General features: G+C 38.6%; 1 protein-coding gene across 2 annotated transcripts in view; it reads left to right on the top strand.

Moving 5' to 3' along the window:
- Positions 1-20944, top strand: part of LOC149309712 (RNA-binding motif, single-stranded-interacting protein 3) — a 575089-nt gene that overhangs the window by 275809 nt on the left and 278336 nt on the right. For both annotated transcript variants that reach the window (XM_089531314.1, XM_089531316.1), the window contains exon 4: positions 6677-6768. In XM_089531314.1, the coding sequence (XP_089387440.1) occupies positions 6677-6768 (92 nt within the window). The remainder of the gene's footprint in view (positions 1-6676; positions 6769-20944) is intronic.

Raw genomic sequence — 20944 nt, 5'->3', positions numbered from 1 at the left:
TTAAGATCCCTTTACCCTGGACTTATGGATATAATGACAGAATTAGATTCACCCTTAATATGCAGAACAATTTGCTTCTTGGCAGTGTCATTCTATCTTATGCTTGGCCAGTGCCTGAAGCAAAGAATTCCATCATGAATGATCATATGTATAGTTTATAAATCAACATTTTTTTCTAACAGCCTAGTCTTCTTAAAATTAGTCTTTAGCAAGTAACTCAACTTTGTAGTGAGTTCCAACTTTGCAGGTCTTTTAAGCATTTATGTCCACACAATTGTCTGAAATGGTAGAATAATGAAGACCCATAGCACTGTTGCAACCAAATAGCTCTTGGCGTTGTGATGTGGCAGTGTTTAATATTGATATGCAGGAAAGTGCTGTGCTTTAGGTTGGGATGTTACTGGTTCTGCTGATAATGTGTGAGCAGCTGAGAAATGTGGCAGGATGACATCATTTGAGAAAAATGAGCTGGAAAAAGAGAATGTTATGGGGAGAGAGGTTATTTATATAATATCTCCATAAGGGAGCAGATTTGCTATCTGGCGACTAATGTTTTATTTTGGAAGAGTTCATTGGTTTTAGAGATAATGTGTGGTTTAAACCCATATCTTCATATCCATGTGACCATTATATTACATGGATGAAATATATTTCCATGCCTGATACACAATTTGGGCATTTGATACAGGAAATCCAAATTCCCTCCTCCATGATAACCTTTTAAACATGGACAAATGTACAGTTATGTAAGACATTGCTGAGCAGTTGCAGTAAGGGAAGAGCTCCTAACAAATCCTTTGGTTGAAAATTCACCAAAAATGCAACATGGAAGCAACTAGAAGTTTACTTCTGGTTTGCGTTTATTGGATTTTGGGGGGCCATTTCAGCCACTTTTTGTTGTTTTAAAGAGAGGTGAGTGTTTTGGACTTTATTACAGCAGCAGACTGTAGCTGCAATTCTATGTCATGGTCTTCATTGCATATCTTTATGCCTACTTAGTTACATAGCAGAGGCTCTATATAAATGACATAAAGGGGTCATTTAGAGGTTGGGTTGTTTTTTTTAATCAGGAAGATGCGAATATGCCAACACAAACATTCCAGGTTTGTTATTCACACCATTTTTTCATCAGAACTGTATCTCTTCACATCTCTCCATGTTCTGTTGCTCAGACATGCTCACCAGCCCTATGTCACCCCCCACAAGGGTGCCTGTGACCCCTGGGAGAAATTGTCCCCAGCTAGGTCTCTCCTGGTAGCTGGAGCAACATCAGTATCTCCCACTATTCCTTGGAGCTGCTGGCTGCCAAGAGATGGTGGGGAGCAGGGGAAATGAGAGAGAGGGAGAGTCCTTATCTCCCCTCATCAGAGGGGAAAGACACAGCCAGGCATACAGAGTTAAATCCTGGATCTATTCAGATTGTTATTTAACTAACAACTATACAAATCTTTTTTAAAGACCCGGGGAGGGGGGAGGAATGGTACCAACTATCCTTGGTTAAGTGGGATTTTTGGCAGCCTCCCCCCAACTGAATCAAGCACATTTGGGATGTTCATGAACAACAAAGATTCAACATGGATTCATTCTGGATTGTTTTCACCCTCTAAATAACCCCTAGGAAACCTTTCTAGTGAATTGTGAATATTCATGCATATGAGGACACTGGTAAAAGTACTGGGGTGTGCATCTAGCTCTAGTGATGTGCATCAGCACTCCCTAGTTAGTCTCCCTGTGCACATCAGTCCTGTTGTGCATCAGTCCTGTTGATGCTCCTGATTTCATTAGCTCCACTATGGAGTAATGCCACAGCAGCTCCTTACTGAATACTGCAAAAGTGCTAAATACTTTTGGCCTGTAGAATATATTTTCTGGGTAAATCACACCCCCAAAAGATATGGGGAAATATGGGAGGTCTGAGGGCCTAAGAAGATTTAGGGAGTGGCAAAAAAAGTTGAGGTTTGTATGCCATAATTTTCCCACCCTTGACTTATTTGCTGGATGTATATCTTAATTTTTGTGAAGTATGATTACACTGGCTACAGTAGGATCTCTTCCACTGTTCCATACCATGCTAATCTTCAACATTTTAGAGATGAATTGAGATGCGTGTGGCACATCAATGTCAGGTTGTGTTGAAATGGGTGCCGCCAGGTAACAAGAAGAAAGAAGATATTAATAGGTATGGATATTCACAAATACGATTTTAAGCAAAGAAACCTTGGAGGTCCTGAGAAAAATAAATCAATTAATAAATCAATTAAGTAAGCCTAGCAGGAAGCACACAATTTTACTTCCTCCTCCTCCTTTACCCGAGTTAATTGAATATCTGTTACTTTTGCACTCTGAACTCAGTTTGTAGCAACTGAAGTAAGCTGAGGACAAAGGAGAAAAGAGTGAGGAGAGACCAAAACATTTTAAAAGCAGCTGAAAAACAGGACAGGGCTGTTCCTACTAATCTGGGACAGTTGGAGGGTAGGCAACCAGGTAAATGTGCCATAAAACTGAAAGTTGGATTCATTTTCTTTTTCTGTTCTTGTGTACAATAACCAGATGAAAGAGTGTGCCATTTCATTTTTGTTGTGATATTTCAGCTTCTTTAGTTTCCATAGAGAATACTAAATTAAGGCTACACTCCTTTGAAATGGCAGTAGGCCCCATTGAACGCTGTAGGAGTTACTTATTCGTAAACATACTAAGGACTATGCTGTATGATTCACTGATCTTGTTACTCAGCATTGGTGCAATTACTTATTCGATGATGAAAATAGTTCTAGTTCAAAACAAGTGTTTGGGGCATTGTGACTTTTGTTATTCAAACTACACAGTTTCTCTGCAGAATATTTTGAGGACTGCTGTGTATAACAAATTCCATTCTTTGTAACATGCTGTGAAAAGACAAAACATGAGGAATATAGTTGTGAGAATGGAAATGCTAATTAAAACATCGTATACTTAATGCTAATTGAATTTGCTTGTGTTATTTGTGTGGCAGCATTTATAGGGCTGCAGTATTTATTTCACTGGCCTTATTAGGTCATAATACATTAATATTCCTTCTCAAATAGTTCAAAGTAAACAAACGAAATCAAAATATAGAGGCTTTTTATGCTGTAAAATAAATAATATGATCTTGGGAGTATACCAGTTCTACTTCTCTGGTTGGCAAAATTCCACAATTAGAGTTTGTCAAGTATTATTCACTTTGTGTGTCTCTCTGTCTCTGTGTGTCATTTTATTGTTTTGTTTTTTTTAGGCAAGTAATACTCAGAGGTGGTTTTGACAGCTCTGAAATATAGCTGGTAGCACCTGTTCTTTGATAGTGGTGTCCCATTCAAGTGCTAGCCAGCGGTGACTTTGCTTAGCTTCCAAGATCAGATGCAATTTGCTGATTTTAGGGTATTTAGGCCCTCCTTATTCACTCTATGCATTTGTTTATTTTCCACATACTCTGATCAACCAGATGTTACCTTTTTCTTCTCTCGTTTTACTATTACAATGAAATTTCATTGCAATATTTATCCACCACTTCAAATATTCAACATGCTTGTACAGTCAACCCTTGACATTCACAGCAATTAGGGATACAAGACTGCCATGAAAGTCAAAATTTGTGAATAAAGCAGGAGCAGGTGAGTGCAGTGCATGCGTGTGCTCCCCCATCCCTCTTCTGAAGCTTCAAACAGCTTTAGCAAGCTCTCTGAGGTGCTGGAAGGGCATGAGAGCATGTGTTCGTGGCTGCCTCCTTCCTTTCCAAGCCTTCAGGGAGCTCCGGGGAGCTCTCTAAAGCCTTGGAACGGCAGGAAGGGGGGCACGTTCGCTTTCCCCCAAAGCCCCTTCTTAAGGCAAGAGAACTGTCTTTCCCCAGGCAGCTCTCCAACCTAGAAAAGGTTGGGGGATTATTTTCCCTAAACCCCTTTCCAAGGCACAGAGCTGCTTGGGGAAAGAGGAAGCTCTACGTCCTGGAAAGGGAAAGGATTAGCACACACACCCTTCCTGGCTTCTCGCTCCTGTCCATTTTCCCTCCCCAGGGGGAAAGCCTGGGAGGGATGATGAGGAGGAGTGTTTGCGCAGCGGCCTTGACAGCGAATAGTGAAACCACCAGTGTCAAAGCCGCAAATGTTGAGGGACAATTGTATTTTTCCCTTTACTGCTTTCCTCTTTGTGAAAATTTTGTATCATAGAATACCATTCTTCCCATTTTGCAGGTGTGGAAGTGAATCTGAATATCTTGGCCAAAGCAGTTCATTGACCCAGTTCAGATAAGCACTCAGATTAAGGGTGTAAAAAATGTGTCCTGGGTGCTGCATGAAGGCATTGCCCTCTTTTTTAATTTGAAAAAAATAAATCATTTTGGCACATTTAAAATTATTTTTTTTTAAATAACATTAGCAACCATGCTGTGACTAATCACAGTGTCATTGAAACAGTGCATTTAACCTCTGACCATCACCCTTTCCACCCCTCTCCACAAATGGACTGTGCTGATTGAAAATTTCATCATGTTAGAGCTCCATGCAGAAATTTAGGGACAATTTTTCCAGAACATACTATGTTCCATTGGTGAAAGATGCACTGGATGGCTTTTTATGCAAATATACTATTTAAAAAAATACACAACAAATCTATACAAACTTGTCTTCTTTGGAATGTCCTTTTGCAGCTTTTAATTTTTGTGTTATTTTTTCTGGACAAAGCAGAACAAATGCAGAGTTGCATCCCTAGTTTCAGCACATATTAATGTATTTTATTCAGCTATATATGAACATAACAAAATTTGTTGAAACTGTGCTGACTTTGTCATATCAAGAATATGTCTTTCTAGTCAGATAATGATAGAGAACCTGTGGGTCTCTACTGTTACTGAGAACATGTCTACACCAGCCAAAATACTTTAGGCTGTTCCCAGAATATTCTGGCCCCAAAGCTGCCCCACATTCCCCGTTATTTCCACATTCCAGAGCAATGCTGAGCAGCTGCCCACACACATGTGTGCCACCTGGTGCTGGTGCTACTGATACAAATTGCTCCCTTTGTAGTCATAAAGTAGTTGCCCAGTGTCGATCACATGGCTGGGCACCTCTTTGTGAACTTAAATGGAGTGACTTGCACCAGCAGAGCTGCTGCTAGGTGGCACGGCATGATGGGTGTATAGCACTGGCATTGCTCTGGAGTGTTCCAGGTTTTCCTGGAAAATTCAGAATAAAAGGTAAGTCATTTTAATCTGTTTTAAGACAGGGATGAGAGGGATTCTGCACAGAACTGGCCTTTGGCCATGAAGACAGTTCACACTCGAATTGGGGCTTTGATCCTCTGTTGTGAAGACAGGGCACCATGGCTGTACTGTACTGTACTGATTGGGTTTTATTTAGTGCTCAAAAGATATACCTCCTTCCTGAGTTCACTGCAGGTGACTTCCTTGGACCAGCTATGAATTTTTAAATCTAGAGCAGGTGATTTATTTTTCTGACTTCCCAGATTAATTTCCATTTCTGGCTCCATTGTCCCAGTTTTTCTGTGAAGTTTTACAGTGTGATGAGTGGGGGAATGCTCTTTCTCATGGAGGTTGTCCTCTGACCTCTGATCATATATCGTCAATATATGTTTGAGGAGGGAAGGAAACCTCACTAAGCCCCGAAATTTTCTATCAGTCTCAATAAGCCCTTTGACGGTTGACAGTTTTGTTGTTGGTGGTTCTTCTTTTACATTTTGTTTCTAGAAACTACCTTTTATTTTCCTCACCCACAAAACACAGAGTTGTAGTTTGATCATAGACATGTCTTTACAGAAGTAAATCTTTGTGGTTTAAATGACATTATTTCCTTATATTTTTTCAGACAGGTTGTTGCTATCTGTATGGATTGTGGCAAAGATTGCAAAGAAGTAAAGGTGATGCTGTGGTCTTTCTACAAAAGACACATCACATATATTCCAAAAATATTCACAAAATAGCTATTAAAAGCATTAGGGATCCAAAATATTCTTGAATGCAGTGATTCTGTTGAAGTCTTTTGAAATCAGTACCATGAATAAAGAAGAGAGAAAAAAGATGCTTGGTCAAAGGGAAATGACATGCCTGGTGGAATAACAAAGGTATTACTTGGAAGGATTGCTGTTACAGCAATCCAAGTAAAAATAAAAGCAGAGCTTGGGAAATGTAAGTTTGGATAACTCCCAGCCTGCAAGGCCAATGTCAGGGCTGGCTAGGGGATTCTGTGAATTGCCATTGCCGAAGGTGAACCTTTCAGTCAGTGCTTGAACAATGCTAGCTCCAGAAACCAGGATATTAGGAAATGACCATAGTTCTGAGGTGGGGCATGTGCTTTGTATGATGAACTGATCTCTGGTTGTCTTATCACTTAACAGGTAATATGAAAAACTTATCTCCAGGATCCAGTAGAGATGTTCCTAGTTACAGCAGACAATAAGGAATTAAATGCTATCTCTTGATAGGTGGCAGTTGCTTATGTTACTGGATCTAACTAAATGAGATTCTATTGAAGCACCTTCCAGTATCTCAAAGGATGCATTGTATGACTCATTATTGATTCTGGAGAGGTGAAGGTCAAAGAAACAGCTAACATATTAGCTGTAACAGATAGAGAGGTTATCTGAAAAACTGAAAAATATTTAACTTTTAAAAGTATTAATGAATTATTTTGTATTTTCTCCTGCACAGGCTATGGTTTTGTAGATTTTGACAGTCCAGCAGCAGCACAGAAAGCAGTAGCATCTCTTAAAGCAAATGGAGTTCAAGCCCAGATGGCAAAGGTAAGACTGAGCAGTGAACAACGTTTGATTCATCATCTACTAGTGAAATTTCTCTCTGTTGCTTTTGTAAGCTTTGATTTTTTGGAATTTTGTTTTTTACTTGATCAAATTTGGCTTTTGGATTTGCTGAGTTATTTGTTTCTTGGTTTGGTAGTGCCCTAAAAGCTGGCCACCTATATGTTGTCTCTCTGTATATTCTAGAGCAGCCTTCTTATTAGAATAAAATAAAATAAAATAAAGAAAAATAAATAATGTCTCCTTCAAGGAAATTCATATTTTTCAAAGACAGAATTAAGATATGCAAGCTGTAGTGAAAAGAAAAGAGTTTACTTGAATTTATCAAATGCTCCCTCAACACTAATAAGCAAGCATTAAAAGTGACACTGTGTAAGGGATGGTGGACAAGAAAAGTGAGTTACTTGTGTTGCAAAAGCCAAGCAAAGGGATATGAGAGCTGACTGTGGCCTAGACCTGAGGCCTTGCTGAAGACTTTTATCATTTGATAGCCTGGCAATGACATAGTAGACATAGAGGCTGAAGGAGGGAGGTTGCTTGTAATGATGCCTTTAAATAAAGCAGGATGGACCAACTGCAAAATAGATAAAGACATTAAAATGATGCATGGCTGCCCTTTGACTGTCCACCGAATACAGTACTTTGGAACTTTATAGTAGGCAAGGAAACATACAAATTTACCTACAGGATATCCCTGAAGTCACATAATAGATTTGCATTCATTGGACCTCATTTGTTGTAAAACAGGAAATGTATTTCTTCAAATCTAATTCATGTAGTGGGGATTTAGATCGCCTGGTATTTCCATTTGTGCAGAAATGTGGTTACCATGTTTCAGTTGTACAGTCCATTGCTTCTTCAACTCTTTTAAACAAATCAAGTTTCTGGGGGAAATCTATTAGTGTGGATGTGACTGCAGTCAAAAAAGAGAGTAAGACTAGCCTAATTAAATCTTTAGTATCATTATACATCATATTTGTGCTGCTAAGTATTCAGTCCACTGCCACACATCTGTTTTTCAAAAATTATATATTTATAAACAACCATCAAAGAAAGATTTCATCAGATATTTTGCCAAGGATTGTTCTGGTTTTGAATAAGAGATCATTGTATATAGCCATATTCCTTTCCTAAACTGGAGATATAATCATGGATTCAAATGTTGAAATTGGTATAAATACCTCTGCTTCATGATATGGAATATATATATTTTTGTAACCATGTTATTTGGCAGCAGCAGCAGCAGCAAAAAAATAAATAAATAAAAATAAGAGAGAAAAGTACCTGTACATTTGAACACAGAAGCTCAGCATGATAGATTGTGTTTTGTTTTGAATTTTGAGAGTATATTTTCAGAATATATTTTTAAATCTTATTTTCAGGAAACAGTCATCATCAAAGACATAATGGTGAAGTTAATGGGAAAGATTCTGTTATTAAAATTGTTACGATTATTATCGAGATTATTTCATATTACAGGTCCAGTGTCCATTATCTGGAATTCTGAATTTTGAAATCGTCCAGAATCTAAAATGGTCCACATGGTTGGCCTAGAAGGCAACACATTTGCTTTCTGATGATTTAGCGAATACAAACTTTATTTCATGCACAAAATTATTTAAAATATTGCACATAAAATTACCTTGAGCTACGTGTACAAGGTGCATATAAAGTATAAATGAAATGTATGCTTATGGGTCCTATCTCCAAGATAGATCATTGTGTATAAGCAAATACTTCAAATCCAAAACAACAGCAACAGCTACAAGTAACAACCCCCCAAATTCTGAAACACCTTTGATTTCAAGCATTTCAGATAAGGGAGAATTAACCTTTATAGAATATGCTGCAGCTTTTGAAAGTTGACTTTAATCTTTGGTGATCTAGTATGTGTATTTTTAATAAATATTCAAACTGACTGTATCAGAAATTGATAGCATATTTAATGAGGCAGCTTGCCCTGGTCCTCTAATACTTGGAGCTGACATTGCAATATGCCCTGTATACCTCTGTAACAACTAGTATGTAACTCCCCAAGAGTAATTTGTATAATGAAGGGGATGCCCATATGGAAGAGTACAGTGTACTGATACTACCTGTGAAAGCTGCCAATATCTGGACAAAGGCAACATATACTGTAAATAAATATTGAAAATTTCTGGGAAATGAATACAGAAAACAAATGTCATTGTGATTTCTATTGTAGCCACTTAAAGAAATGTAATCTTTAAAGAAAGAATCTATGCTTCCAGAGGATATATTCTCTGAGGTTAGATACAGTCGGCCCCCCTTACAGGCGGCTTGCCTTCTGTGGCTTTGAGCTTACATGGAAGGCAAGCCCCAGCAGAAATAATGGGGCACGTATTCGCACCGCGCACCCCGTGCACCACCGCGAGCACATGCCCCATTATTTTTATGGGGTTTGAGCATACGCTCTTTTCCATATATACGGGGGGGGGGGGTATGGGGAGGGAGGATTGTATTTATCTCGGAACAGTCAGTTCAGTGTCCAATAAATGTTTTGGACTACAAATTCCATATGACCAGTTGGCATGACCAATGATTAGAGTTATGGTAATTTTAAGATGAACTATTTGTAAAGCACTCGGATCCCTGCCCCTGTGCTAACTGATGAATGTAGGGAGGATACAGACAGCCCAAACAGATGCCCAGTCTCAACCCAGCCAGATTACACCCCCAAAAGGAGCGGATAATATCCATTCCTTTTTGGGGTATAAAAAAGCTGCTCCTTTTCCCAAACACCCAGTGTTTCCCCTGAAAAAGCTGGCTCTGGGGAAAATGTGTCTAAGCACCATGCCTCCAAGTGGGAAAGAAGCTGGCTGTCATGTAATCGCTGGCCCAGCTTCTGTATGGCTTGGGGGCATAGCACATATAAATACCACACCCCCAAACCAGGTCCAAGCGGGACTAAACGGGCCATCTGTTTTGGTCCCTGGTTGACAAACCTGTCCCTAAAACTGTTATCTCTTGCCTTTTTGAAATCTTTTAACCAGAAAACTAAACTTTTTCAAAGGTTGTCCATGGAAATGAGCCAAAAGGGGTGAATTAGCTGAATGATTATGCCAGCCAGGATCAGAATCTCAATGCAGAAAGCATTAAATATTGATGCAACTTGGAATTCTTGTAGTTTCTTCAATTGAGAATCTCACATTACATACTCCCAATATTAATTAGGTCTCAGAAGGTCACTGTGAACTAGGCTGCAGCAAGGATTATCTCCATTTCAAAAATGGTACCAAATTGAGAATGAGAGTGGATTAAAGTTGGATGTGCCCCTGAATAAAGGTAATGTGGCTTTGAGTTACTAAACACCAGTGAGTCTTGCTAAAGTGAACATGAGAATTCACACTCTTCAGCAATGCTGGACCTGTTTCTTCATTGCTCTTTGCTTACCTCATCTGTCATTCCTGCCAATGATCAAGTGATTATCATACATGCTTTAGCATTTGTAGAATATGGATTGGGGCTGGATAAACTTTGGTTGTTTCTTTTCACCAACATTAACTTTAATGGGCAAAGTCTTTTGTCCTGAATAAAATATTCTATGCATTAAAAAAAACCTCTTCTACCACATATTAAAAGTTTTGCTACTATGTACAGCAGAGAGGAGTCACTGGGAAAAGGCAAGTGGAAGTTTTTGTGAAGTAGGCACGGTGGCAGCTTGAAGGACCTGTGGAATTTTACTTTATATTAAGGATGGAAGGAATATTTGGGAATATTTTCACAAGGGTCAAACAATGTACTTCTTGAATGTTATTATTATTATTATTATTATTAACCTTTATTTATGAAGCGCTGTAAATGTACACAGCGCTGTACATGCAATCTTTTTAGCTAGACGGATCCCTGCCCTCGGGCTTACAATCTAAAAAGACATGACACAGAAGGAGAAGGGAGTGGTGGAGGGAAAGGGTAAGAGGTCCAGCAGTTCCTCTCTACCTCCGAGGCCTGGACCAAGGCAGATGGACTGGAGGGAGGGCTTGGTTTCATAATGGATGGTTAATCTTCCAGGGAAAATACATACTCTCAAGTAGGATAATGCATATACAGTACATAGCAATACAGGAAATGGTTTGATAAACAGGCACCAAAAGAACATCAAATAGTAAGCAACAATTATGCAATGCCTGGGAAGGCTTCTCTGAACAGGATGGTTTTCAACTCTGTTTTGAAGCTGGTTAAAGAAGTGATGGCTCTTGCTTGTGGGGGAAGAAGGTTCCAGTAGTGAGGGGCAGCAAGTGAAAAGGGGTGAATCCGGGATGGGGCAGAGGAAATCCTGGCCTGGGACAGCAGACCTTGACTACCAGAACGGAGGGCCCTGGTGGGAAGGTGAGGAGAAAGAAGGTCTGATAAGTAAGGAGGGGCCAGTTGGGAAATCCTGACAGGGCTAATACCAGAGTGACAAGAATCTTTGCAGTTCATGTCTTATTCTGTGCAGAATGTGCACATGATATTTTTTATCTGTGCAGAAAACAGAAATCTTTTCTAAGGAAAAAATCACAGTAGATTTACTTGCGGAATATATAGCCAACTGGAACATTTTCTGCTCAATAAACAGCATTTTCCACACAGAAAGTAATTTTTTGCGGGAAAATAACTCAACCCCAACCCCCACAGGTGAATTTGTACAGATTAAGTTTCAAACTGCAAATAGTCTTCAAACTGCAAATAGTCTTCAAAATCTACAGAGTTATTAAAGACTTTCTTACAGCAAGAAAAATTGTAGCAGGAAGAATTCTTGTTTCCTTCAAGAATTCAGTGAGTGGAGGATTTCATCTCGACTCTCACCATCTGTTTTGTGTTCTCCTCTAAATTCATCCATCTACCCACAAAGTAGATTTCTGGAAGAAGAAGAAAAAGCTAATGAACTTCATGAGAAAGTTGATGCTTTCAGTGCTGAGGACTCGATACCACATGACAAAATGATGGACCTGAAGCAATAACAGCTTTGTTTCTCTCCCTTCACAAGTTCAAGGGCCTTTTGTTTTTTGTTTTTTTTTGCATAACTCTGCAATCCTTGCTGCAGAAATGTAAAACTCAACACAGTATTGATTATGTCCCTCAAACAACTGCACTTGAACAACCATTGCCACAATAAACTAAAACAGATGGACTGAAGAACCCCAGTTGTTCTAAACTCTTATGTAAACTTTTTGATGATCAAACTACTACCAAAAAGTAGAAAATGGGACATTCAAATGTAAATAATAGAAATAAATAATAAATGTGAAGAACTACAATCTACTCAAATGACCTGGAGGGAAGCTGTAAAGCTTAGAGATACTTTTTGTTTTAGCAGCTCACCATAAGGACTCTAATAAAGAACTAGAATCAAATAAATAACTAGAACAAATCTAATAAACAACTAGACTCTAATGAACAACTAGAACAAAGGTAGAATCTGTTCAAAAGGGACTTGTAATTATAGGTGGACATTTAAATGAAGCAGTCTTTCTAAGAGAGTCTAATGCATTGCCAACTTCTGCTAGCAAGTTACAATTGATTTTTCAAGATTTCAATCTTGTTGATTGTTGGAGACACCCCTACCCATCAAAACAAAAGAAGAAGAAAAAAAGAAGGATTGTGCCTACTTCCAGGCACAAATCATATTCAAGGATAGATTATGTACTCATACAAACTAGAGACGTATGTTTATTTCAGGACAGCTCCATTGGGCTAATTGGTTGTCAGACCACTCTCCAGTTAACATCATGCTACAGCTTCAATACCTCAGACTCAAACCTTTCTCCTGGTCTTTAAGTCCATGCGTCTAACAAAAGAGGAAGTGAAAGACAAACTAAGAAAGAGTGTGATAAATTATTTTAAACACTACCAGTCTCCACATATCTTTATTTAAGGATATAATCCCTGTTGCATGATCTGTTTTAGTAAAAATAAAATAAAATAATGCACTTAATGTTTTTCATACAAAGCTGCTAGTTTTTGCACAAAACCAACTTTTTTCCACACCAAAACTGTGTCAGTCAGGAAACCATGTTTTTGGTACAAACAAAGGAGTGAATTGGCAATCACAGGTGTTGTGTTGTGGGATGGTAAATGACAATGGGGTGAATCTAGTAGACTATTGACTGTTGCAGTAAACTTCTGAGTCTGATGGATTCAAATGGGCCTACTCTAAGTATAATTAACGTGGCTCCAAGCCTACAGATATTCATTTATTCATTTTACAAAATAAGTAACCTGCATTTATTCTACAAAATGGCATACATATTTTTAAAACCATTAAAAATCAATTTAAAAGTTATAAGAGGCATGAAATAAGGTACTGTTAAATGCACAGTTGTCATCTGAAAGGAGTAAGGACAGCAAGTCAATTTATGACCTAGAAAGCCCCTTTGGTGACCTATTATTAGGATTCTGAAATCAAAGATTTCTTTTCTTTTCTTTCATAAAGGGGGAAAAAAACCAGTCTTCTAGGAAAGTACTGCAGAGTAAGGGGGGAAACTCACAGCAGTGTGTAATAGACCCATTTGAAGAGGTGGAAACTGAACAAGAGAGGTTAAACAAAGAGAGAGGAAAGCCTAAACTTAACTATGCTTTCAGATCTCAGGTGAGAAGTATTCATGGACTGAAGGTGGAAAGATAGCTGGGAAGATAGACACACACATCAAGCATCATAAATGACTTCTGGGTCACCGAGGAAAGTCTAATACGTTATCCCATTGATATTAAAAGTTGAAATTTCCAGCATGTCCAAAATATGTTGTGACATTAGGTTTCTTTCTTGACTGAATTTATTTTGGTTCCTTGGAAATATTTAGAAATTGATGTATGTGTCCTTATTTTAAAATCAGATGATTTGTGTCATGCTAGCTAAAAAATAAACCCTTATTTGAGATTATGGTGTGGTACAGACCACTCAAAAAGGGCGGCCTCCCGGCGCCTGTTTTTCCACCGGAAGAAAGCTGCAGCCACCAAACTGTGCGGCTTCTCACTGGCAGAAAAAGAACCTGCTAAAAGTGGGTTCTTCTGAAAATGCCATGGTGGCGTAACGAGTGGGCCACTGGCACACTGGTTACGTAAGTGCTGTGCGGCGCCATGCAGGTGCCGCGTGGTGCTTACGTAACAATGGTGGCACACATGTATACAGGGCGCCACCATTGTTACGTCCTCATCACGTGCTACGGTTGCAGGGCATGTTGCCGCTCTGCCCCTAGGCAATCCTAGCATGTGATGAGGGCCTCCCAAAGGGCTGGTATGTACAGGGCCTATAGTTCAGACCAATTGTCTCCATCCCCAGATACTTTGTAGATACCTACAAAAAGGTAAAAGCCAGCATATTGTAGTGGTTTGAGTGTTGGACTGTTACTGGAGATTTAATTCCCTGCTTTGTCATGGAAACCCACTGGGTGAGCTTGGATGAGTCACACACTCTCAACCCCAGAAAACCCCTGATAGCCTCACCTTAGGATCACCATACGTTAAAAATGACTTGAAGGCCTACAGGAAGAAGACAGAAAAAAGTATCAGGTTTTTAACATTTTAGAATTGGTGTAGTGCATTGTGTGATGCAGTTTTATACATGTGTATACAGAAGTAAGTATTAGGTTCAGAGAGCCTTTAGTTTGGGTAAATTTTTGGGAGAGCCAGTATGGTGTAGTGGTTTGAGCATTGCGTTACAGCCTTGAGTTCAGTTCCCATGGAAACTCACTGGGTGATCTTGGGTGAGTCACACACTCTGAGCCCCAGAAAACCCTGTAATAGGTTTGCTTTAGGGTAAGTCAGAAATAACTTGAAGGCACACAACAACAACAAACTGTGTTTAGGACTGTGCTCTCATGCACATGCTGATGAAGAGGTTTGTGGGTCTAGTGGTAATTGGTGGGTGTTGGTGTAGGGAGCAATACATACATGACACTGTAGGGAAAAACAGCATTGTAGCTTTATTATCTACAGCTTTATGTGCTTGATCTGCCATGGAACCAAGGGTCCTTTCACCATACACAATTATAGCAAAATGATTCAAGTTTGCATTGCTGGTGGAATCCTGGGATCTGTGGCTTGTTGAGGCACTAGGGATGTTTAATAGCTTAAATACCTAGGATCTTCTGAAGTGTTTAGGGAGAAGTCCTGTGAAGGTGTGCAGGGATGGTGGGAGGAACAGTAAAAAAAGAAAAGTACCCAGCAGCGCAGCTTCAAGCCATGTCATGTGGTCATGACATGCATACTCCAGCCACCTTGGGCTGTGCGGTTGGTGGGTTTCGATGAGATTCGGAAAAGGCAGCTTTAAGCTGTGTATAATTACAGCGCTCTAGAAATAAAGTTTAATAATAATAATAATAATAATAATAATAATAAGCTGCTTTTTCCTGCACATGTGTTTCACCCCTAAGTAAAACCATTACTCTCAATTATAAGCCATTTTTGTATTTAACAGAATAAAAAATGAATCAGTGGTGCGAACTAAGATTACATTGGCTTGTAAAGAATACCAGCGGCTAAAATGAAAAACCTTCCTATGTATTTTGGACCATATCTTGAAGGCTATCAGATTAACATTTACAATACTGGCAAAATTTTATAACAATTTTTATCAGTGAAGATCAATCAGATCTAGAGTTGCAAAATCATTCTCTACATCAAACAGGAATAAAGAGGACTGACGATCTCTCAATTACAGTACTTCTATTCTACTTGTGAAATCAGACAACTGATCCAGATGTTAAAGTGAAACTCAATAAAATCTTGGTCTCCAGTAGAAACCATCAATGCAGAATATAACGTATTCAAATGACTTTCTTGCCTCACTATTTCAAGATATGATATGTTAAAAATCCTTTCTTACAAATATTTTGATGATACAGCATAAACGCCAGAAAAATAATAATACTGGGCTCTTCCCCATTTACTCTTTTTTAAAACTCAACCCCTTTTTACATGTGCAGAAAAATTGGTATTTTATAAAGACTTGCAAAAATCTGGGTTTATTTACAATAACAAATGTATATAAAGGTTGTACTTTCGAATTGCAGCACAAAACTGAGGACAAATAAGGGAGAGTGTAAAAAAACTGTTTACAAATTTCGAGATAACAAACGTCTCTTCCGACTTGTAAATGAAAGATGACACACTAAATTTATTTATTTACTTATTTATTTGATACCATTTCTGTGCTGCCTTTCTCCCAGAAAGGGACCAAAGGTGGTTCACAAATAAAATAATAATATAAATACGCACACACAGTTTACAACAAAAAATTAAAATAATTACAATATCTAGCTAAAAAAAGTATGAAAGAGAGACACTAAAGAGACTTCTCTCTGTAGAATAACTGCTTATTAATATTTCTGAGTCAATTAAGAGTCTAATATTCAAATAGATAATATTTTAACAGTATTGTAAATGCTAAGTTAATATGGGGAAATGATTTTAACCTTTCTATTAAGATAGCAAATGGAATAAACTTTGATCACAAGGTCCATTTTGCTTATTTGCATCCTCAACAAAATAACACATGTTTAAATTAATAAACACATGGTACTATACTCCATTAAGACTAAGACAGATTACAAAAAATATGTCTCCTCTATCATAGGGATCAAACAGACTGGCAGCTTGGAGCTGCCTCTGGCTGCTCCAGCCCTGTTCAACTCCCATTCAGCGAGGTACCATGGAGAACAGATGCCATGGTGCCAAGGCTGGCCTCTGCTGCAGTCCAGAACAGACTGCCAGCAAGAACCCAGCTTTCCCTGTTCCATTTGTGGCTGGCTTTAGGCTGCATTAGCTGGCCTCAGCGTGATTTCCAGCTGATCCAGGGGCGTGCATCTTTTGCACACCATTCCCCTGGATCGGCCCGAAGGCGGTACTTTTTGCTTGTCTGTTTTGGGCCATTTTTACATATGATAGTTATGCCTCCATACCTGTCAGTTCTGGACACTAATATTTGAAGAAACCTCCAAGATAATGAGAAAAAGAGTAGCATTTCATCAGATTCTAGCACTACTACACATTTTGGCCCATGAAAATGAAGGACTTTCACACACAAAAAAATTAACAAGTCACTTTTGCTTAGCAGCAAGATCAGTGATAGCTAAACACTGGAAATACATTCTGGCCTCCATATCCACAGAAAGCAAGCCCCCATTTATTCTTAATGGTAGCATGTGCACGCAGCTCCAGTCCACCAACACACAATATTCTCTATATTCTCAGATGTACATGATAATTATTATTATTATTATTATTATTATTATTATTATTATTATTATTATGCTGCTCCTCTGCACTCAGGCAACAAGGGTAGCTTACAACATTAAAAGTACACATATGATATCCCCCCAACCCTCCCTCCCATTAAAATAGAATTAAACAATTTGCAGTATAAAACATATTAAAATAAATAACAATTTAAAACAATAATAAATAAACATACAAAGAATAATAAGCAAGAAAAACAGCAAGCATACACCACACCACCTTTCAGAAAAACAAGACCTGAGCATGCACTGATTTTGGTATCTGCAGGGGATCCCCTGCAGATACAGAGGTCTGACAGTATGCTAGGACTCTTAAATGTAAAATATGATAAATTAAATGTAATTGGAGTTAGCCCTTATGGAAAAACTGAATAATTATATTAAAGATATGAGTAATAATAAGCTCGACAATTCACTTTGTGACATTTTGTGACTTTTTATTGACTTAAATAAAGAGTGAAACCTCTAGTCCAACAACACACAATATTCTCTGGATAAAGCTTCTATCCAGATTTTTTACTCTAAAGTTTCCCCTGCATTAAACAATATCAGGTAGCTTTATACCAAGTGGAGGACTCTCAAATACTTTAGCTTTTCTTTTTTTTCTCTTCCTTTTTTTAAAGTTATTCCTCTCCCTCCCCGTGGCTAATGTTTATAATAGAAATTGTCAATATATATTCCCATCCAGAAAAAAAAGGAGACACAAAAGACTTCAGTGATTATAGAAACATAGCGTTAATCTCCCACACAAGCAAATTTCTGCTCAAAATTCTACATAGACTCCAAACATAGATGGAGAAAGAATTGCCAGATGCACAAGTGATGTTCAGGAACAGGAGAGGCACAAGGGGCCACATCACAAACATACCATGAATAATACAGTGAGACAAAGAATTTCAGAAAAAAATGAGCATGTGCTTTTTGACTGCAAAAATCATAAAAAGCTATAGAATGCTCTTAAAGAAGTGGAAGTGCCATTAATTCTGATAATTCTGATGAAGAATCTGTACTTAGGACAGGAGGATACTATAAGCACAGAATTTGGAGAAACAAAATGATTCCCACCTGGCAAAGGGGTCAGGGAAGGCTGGATTTTATTATCCTATTTGTTCAATGTGTTTGCAGAAAATATCATATGTAGAATAAGTTTAGACATGGAAGAAGGAGGAATGAAGATAGGAGGAAGGAACATCAACAATCTAAGATATGCGGATGGCACCGTATTGCTAGTGGAAAACACCACGAATTTGGAATAATCACTAAAGAAAATCAAAGAAGAAAGCACAAAGGCAATTAAGCATAAAGAAAACAAAAATAATCACCACGGAGGATTTACATAAATTCAGCCTATTGAGGAAATCAAAGCAGTAAAAACTTCCCATACGTTGGATCAAACATTGATCAGAATGGAGGCTACAGTCAAGCAATCAGAAGAAAATTAGGAATTGGTTTCTAGAACAAATCAAGTCTGAACTCTCCCTGGAAGCCAGGATGACTAAACTGAGGCTGTTGTATTTTGGCCACATCATGAGAAGGCATGACTCATTAGAAAAGACAATGATGCTGGAGAAGGAAAGGGCAGTAGAAAGAGAAGAAGACCACATGCCAGATGGATAGACTCAATCAGGGGCACCACAGGCCTGAGCCTACAGGATTTGAGCAGAAAAGTAGAGGATTGGGGGGCTTTGAGACGTCTCATTCATAGGGTCACCATGAGTTGAGGTCAACATGAAGGCAGCTAATAACAAGAACTATGGCTTGTAACAGATGGGCAAAAAAGAAGTTGCTTTCAGTCACTTTCTAGGCATGGTGTTCAAATGATGCATGTCTCTAATGCAGCCTGAAGCTAAAGCAATGCCATGTTCCAGTCCAATGGCCAGAGCAAAAAGAATCAGGATAATATGGTTTCTAGTGGTGTGTGATGGGGCCAGTGGCAGCAGCCTGCTTTCAGAGTGGGCCATGCGGTTGCTGTAGCCCCAGTCTGCTTGTGGTCAGAATTGAATGAGGCTGCACCTTCCCACCAATCTGTCTCAGGCCCATGATTCTTTGCTTTTATATTTTGTATAATGTTGTGTTTTCTTATGATTTCTATATGGAGTTTTGAGAAATTACCAAATCAAGTTTTTTTCAAAAGGGGAGAAAATCATAATATTAAGCAAAATCAACTCAGTTGACATTGTTACCCTTGCCCTCTTTTTTTTTCTTTCCATGATAGCACAGCAGAATAGTAAGAATATTTCAGCAGTGAAACTTCTGAAATGGTATTCTCATCTTCTTAATATGATCCCCCCCAAAGCAGTTATTTGACTCACTATTGGTACTTTAGTAAAATTACTGCCACCATTAACATCTCAAGGACTAAGTAAGATCTCTGTGGAAATGCTGAGATCCTACATAGCATGGAAATTATTCAGAAGGTTTTGTAATGAGGCCATCAACATTCCAAAGCATTTGAAGAGAGATTTGACATGTGTTAGGAGGGCTGGTTCTTTTCCAGTAGCATGCACACATGCAAAAAAATACCCCAAAGACCAGTAATTGGATCTATTTGTCTTTTAAAACAAAACAAAACAAAAAAAAAACTTCAGCAGTCTCATATTTGAATAATCCTGTGATAAACTGAATCAGTTCTTCTTAAACCGCTGGGTTTTGCCAGATGAGAAAGAAAAGCATATTCCACTTTGCAAAACGATTCTGACTTCTGTCGTTTGCTTATACTTTGTTGCTTCAAACTCTTTCGTTGGCCTCTGAAGCAGACCTCCCAAGAGTTAAGCAGTTGTATATGATGAAAAATTAGATTATTTTTTTAAAAAAGCATGGCTTAAATAATTAATGTTTCCAGCTGCTGTGTAAAGACGTCAGTGTTAGAGGGCATGAGAAAGTGGAGAGCCCTAATGTAACATTTTGGGGAGATTCATATCTCAGTAAGTATGTATTAAAGCTGCTATCAAAATAGACATATTAGGTGTGATACAAAAATACCTGGCTTAAGTTGTCAAGTATAAAACCGCAAGCCAGCCTGTAGTCACATAGACAGGAACTATGTTACTAACCAAAAATGCTTGGTACGAGACCAATAATTTCTCCAGGTATGAAAGCCCCCTATCCTATCACATCAGTCAAAATAATTCTTGGTAGAAATTGACTTGAATTATTTTCATTTACTTTCATTCACTCAGAATGTTTAGAAAAGAGTCACAACAGACTTGTGTCAACTTGTTCATATTACATTTTCATAGGCAGTTTAGAAAGTATTTATTGTTGGCTCAATATTGTTGCAATTGAAGTGACTGATAAGTTTTTGAGGAAGAAGTACAACCTAGAGCTTTGTTTTTAAAAAGCGATTAGTTACACTTATTGTTCCAAGGTGCTAAAAATAGTTAGCTACGATGATAGTTCCAGTTATTAAAATAATGTTTTGCTTTTGCAGATTCACGTTGGGTAGGCTTTGTTCCCTAAACATGAATTAGGTCCAAACCACACTGCAGAAATAATCCAGTTTGAGACTGCTTTAACTGCCCTAGCTCAGTGCTAGGAAGTTGGAGGGACTGAAGTTCTTTGAGACTATTTAGTCAGAGTGCTCTGATGCACAATAAATTACAGTCCCCAGGATTCCCTAGTACTCAGCCAGGGCAGTTAAAAGGGTCTGAAAATTGATTATTTCTACACCAGGCGACACCTCAGAAGAGGGATGGAACCCAATTGAACCATCTTTTTACTGCTGCAGAGTGAGAAGGGACTTTGCTGCAGTGGTGCCAATCTCCTCATGAGGATGCCAATGCTGGCACAGCAAAAGAGGGTGGATTGCTCCCTTTTGGCTGCCCCCTCCCCGCCGGTATCCATCTCACCACACCTGCTGACACCAGGCATGAGGGGGAGTGGCAATAAAATCAAAAGTAGATTGGTTGTTCCCTTGCCAATAA

Source organism: Sceloporus occidentalis, unplaced genomic scaffold (assembly GCF_023333645.1).
Source record: "Sceloporus occidentalis isolate IW3139 unplaced genomic scaffold, rSceOcc1.0.p SCAF_7, whole genome shotgun sequence".
Classification (NCBI taxonomy): domain Eukaryota; kingdom Metazoa; phylum Chordata; class Lepidosauria; order Squamata; family Phrynosomatidae; genus Sceloporus; species Sceloporus occidentalis.
The sequence above is the reverse complement of the archived record's forward strand: the minus strand, read 5'-3'. Positions and strand labels throughout refer to the sequence as shown.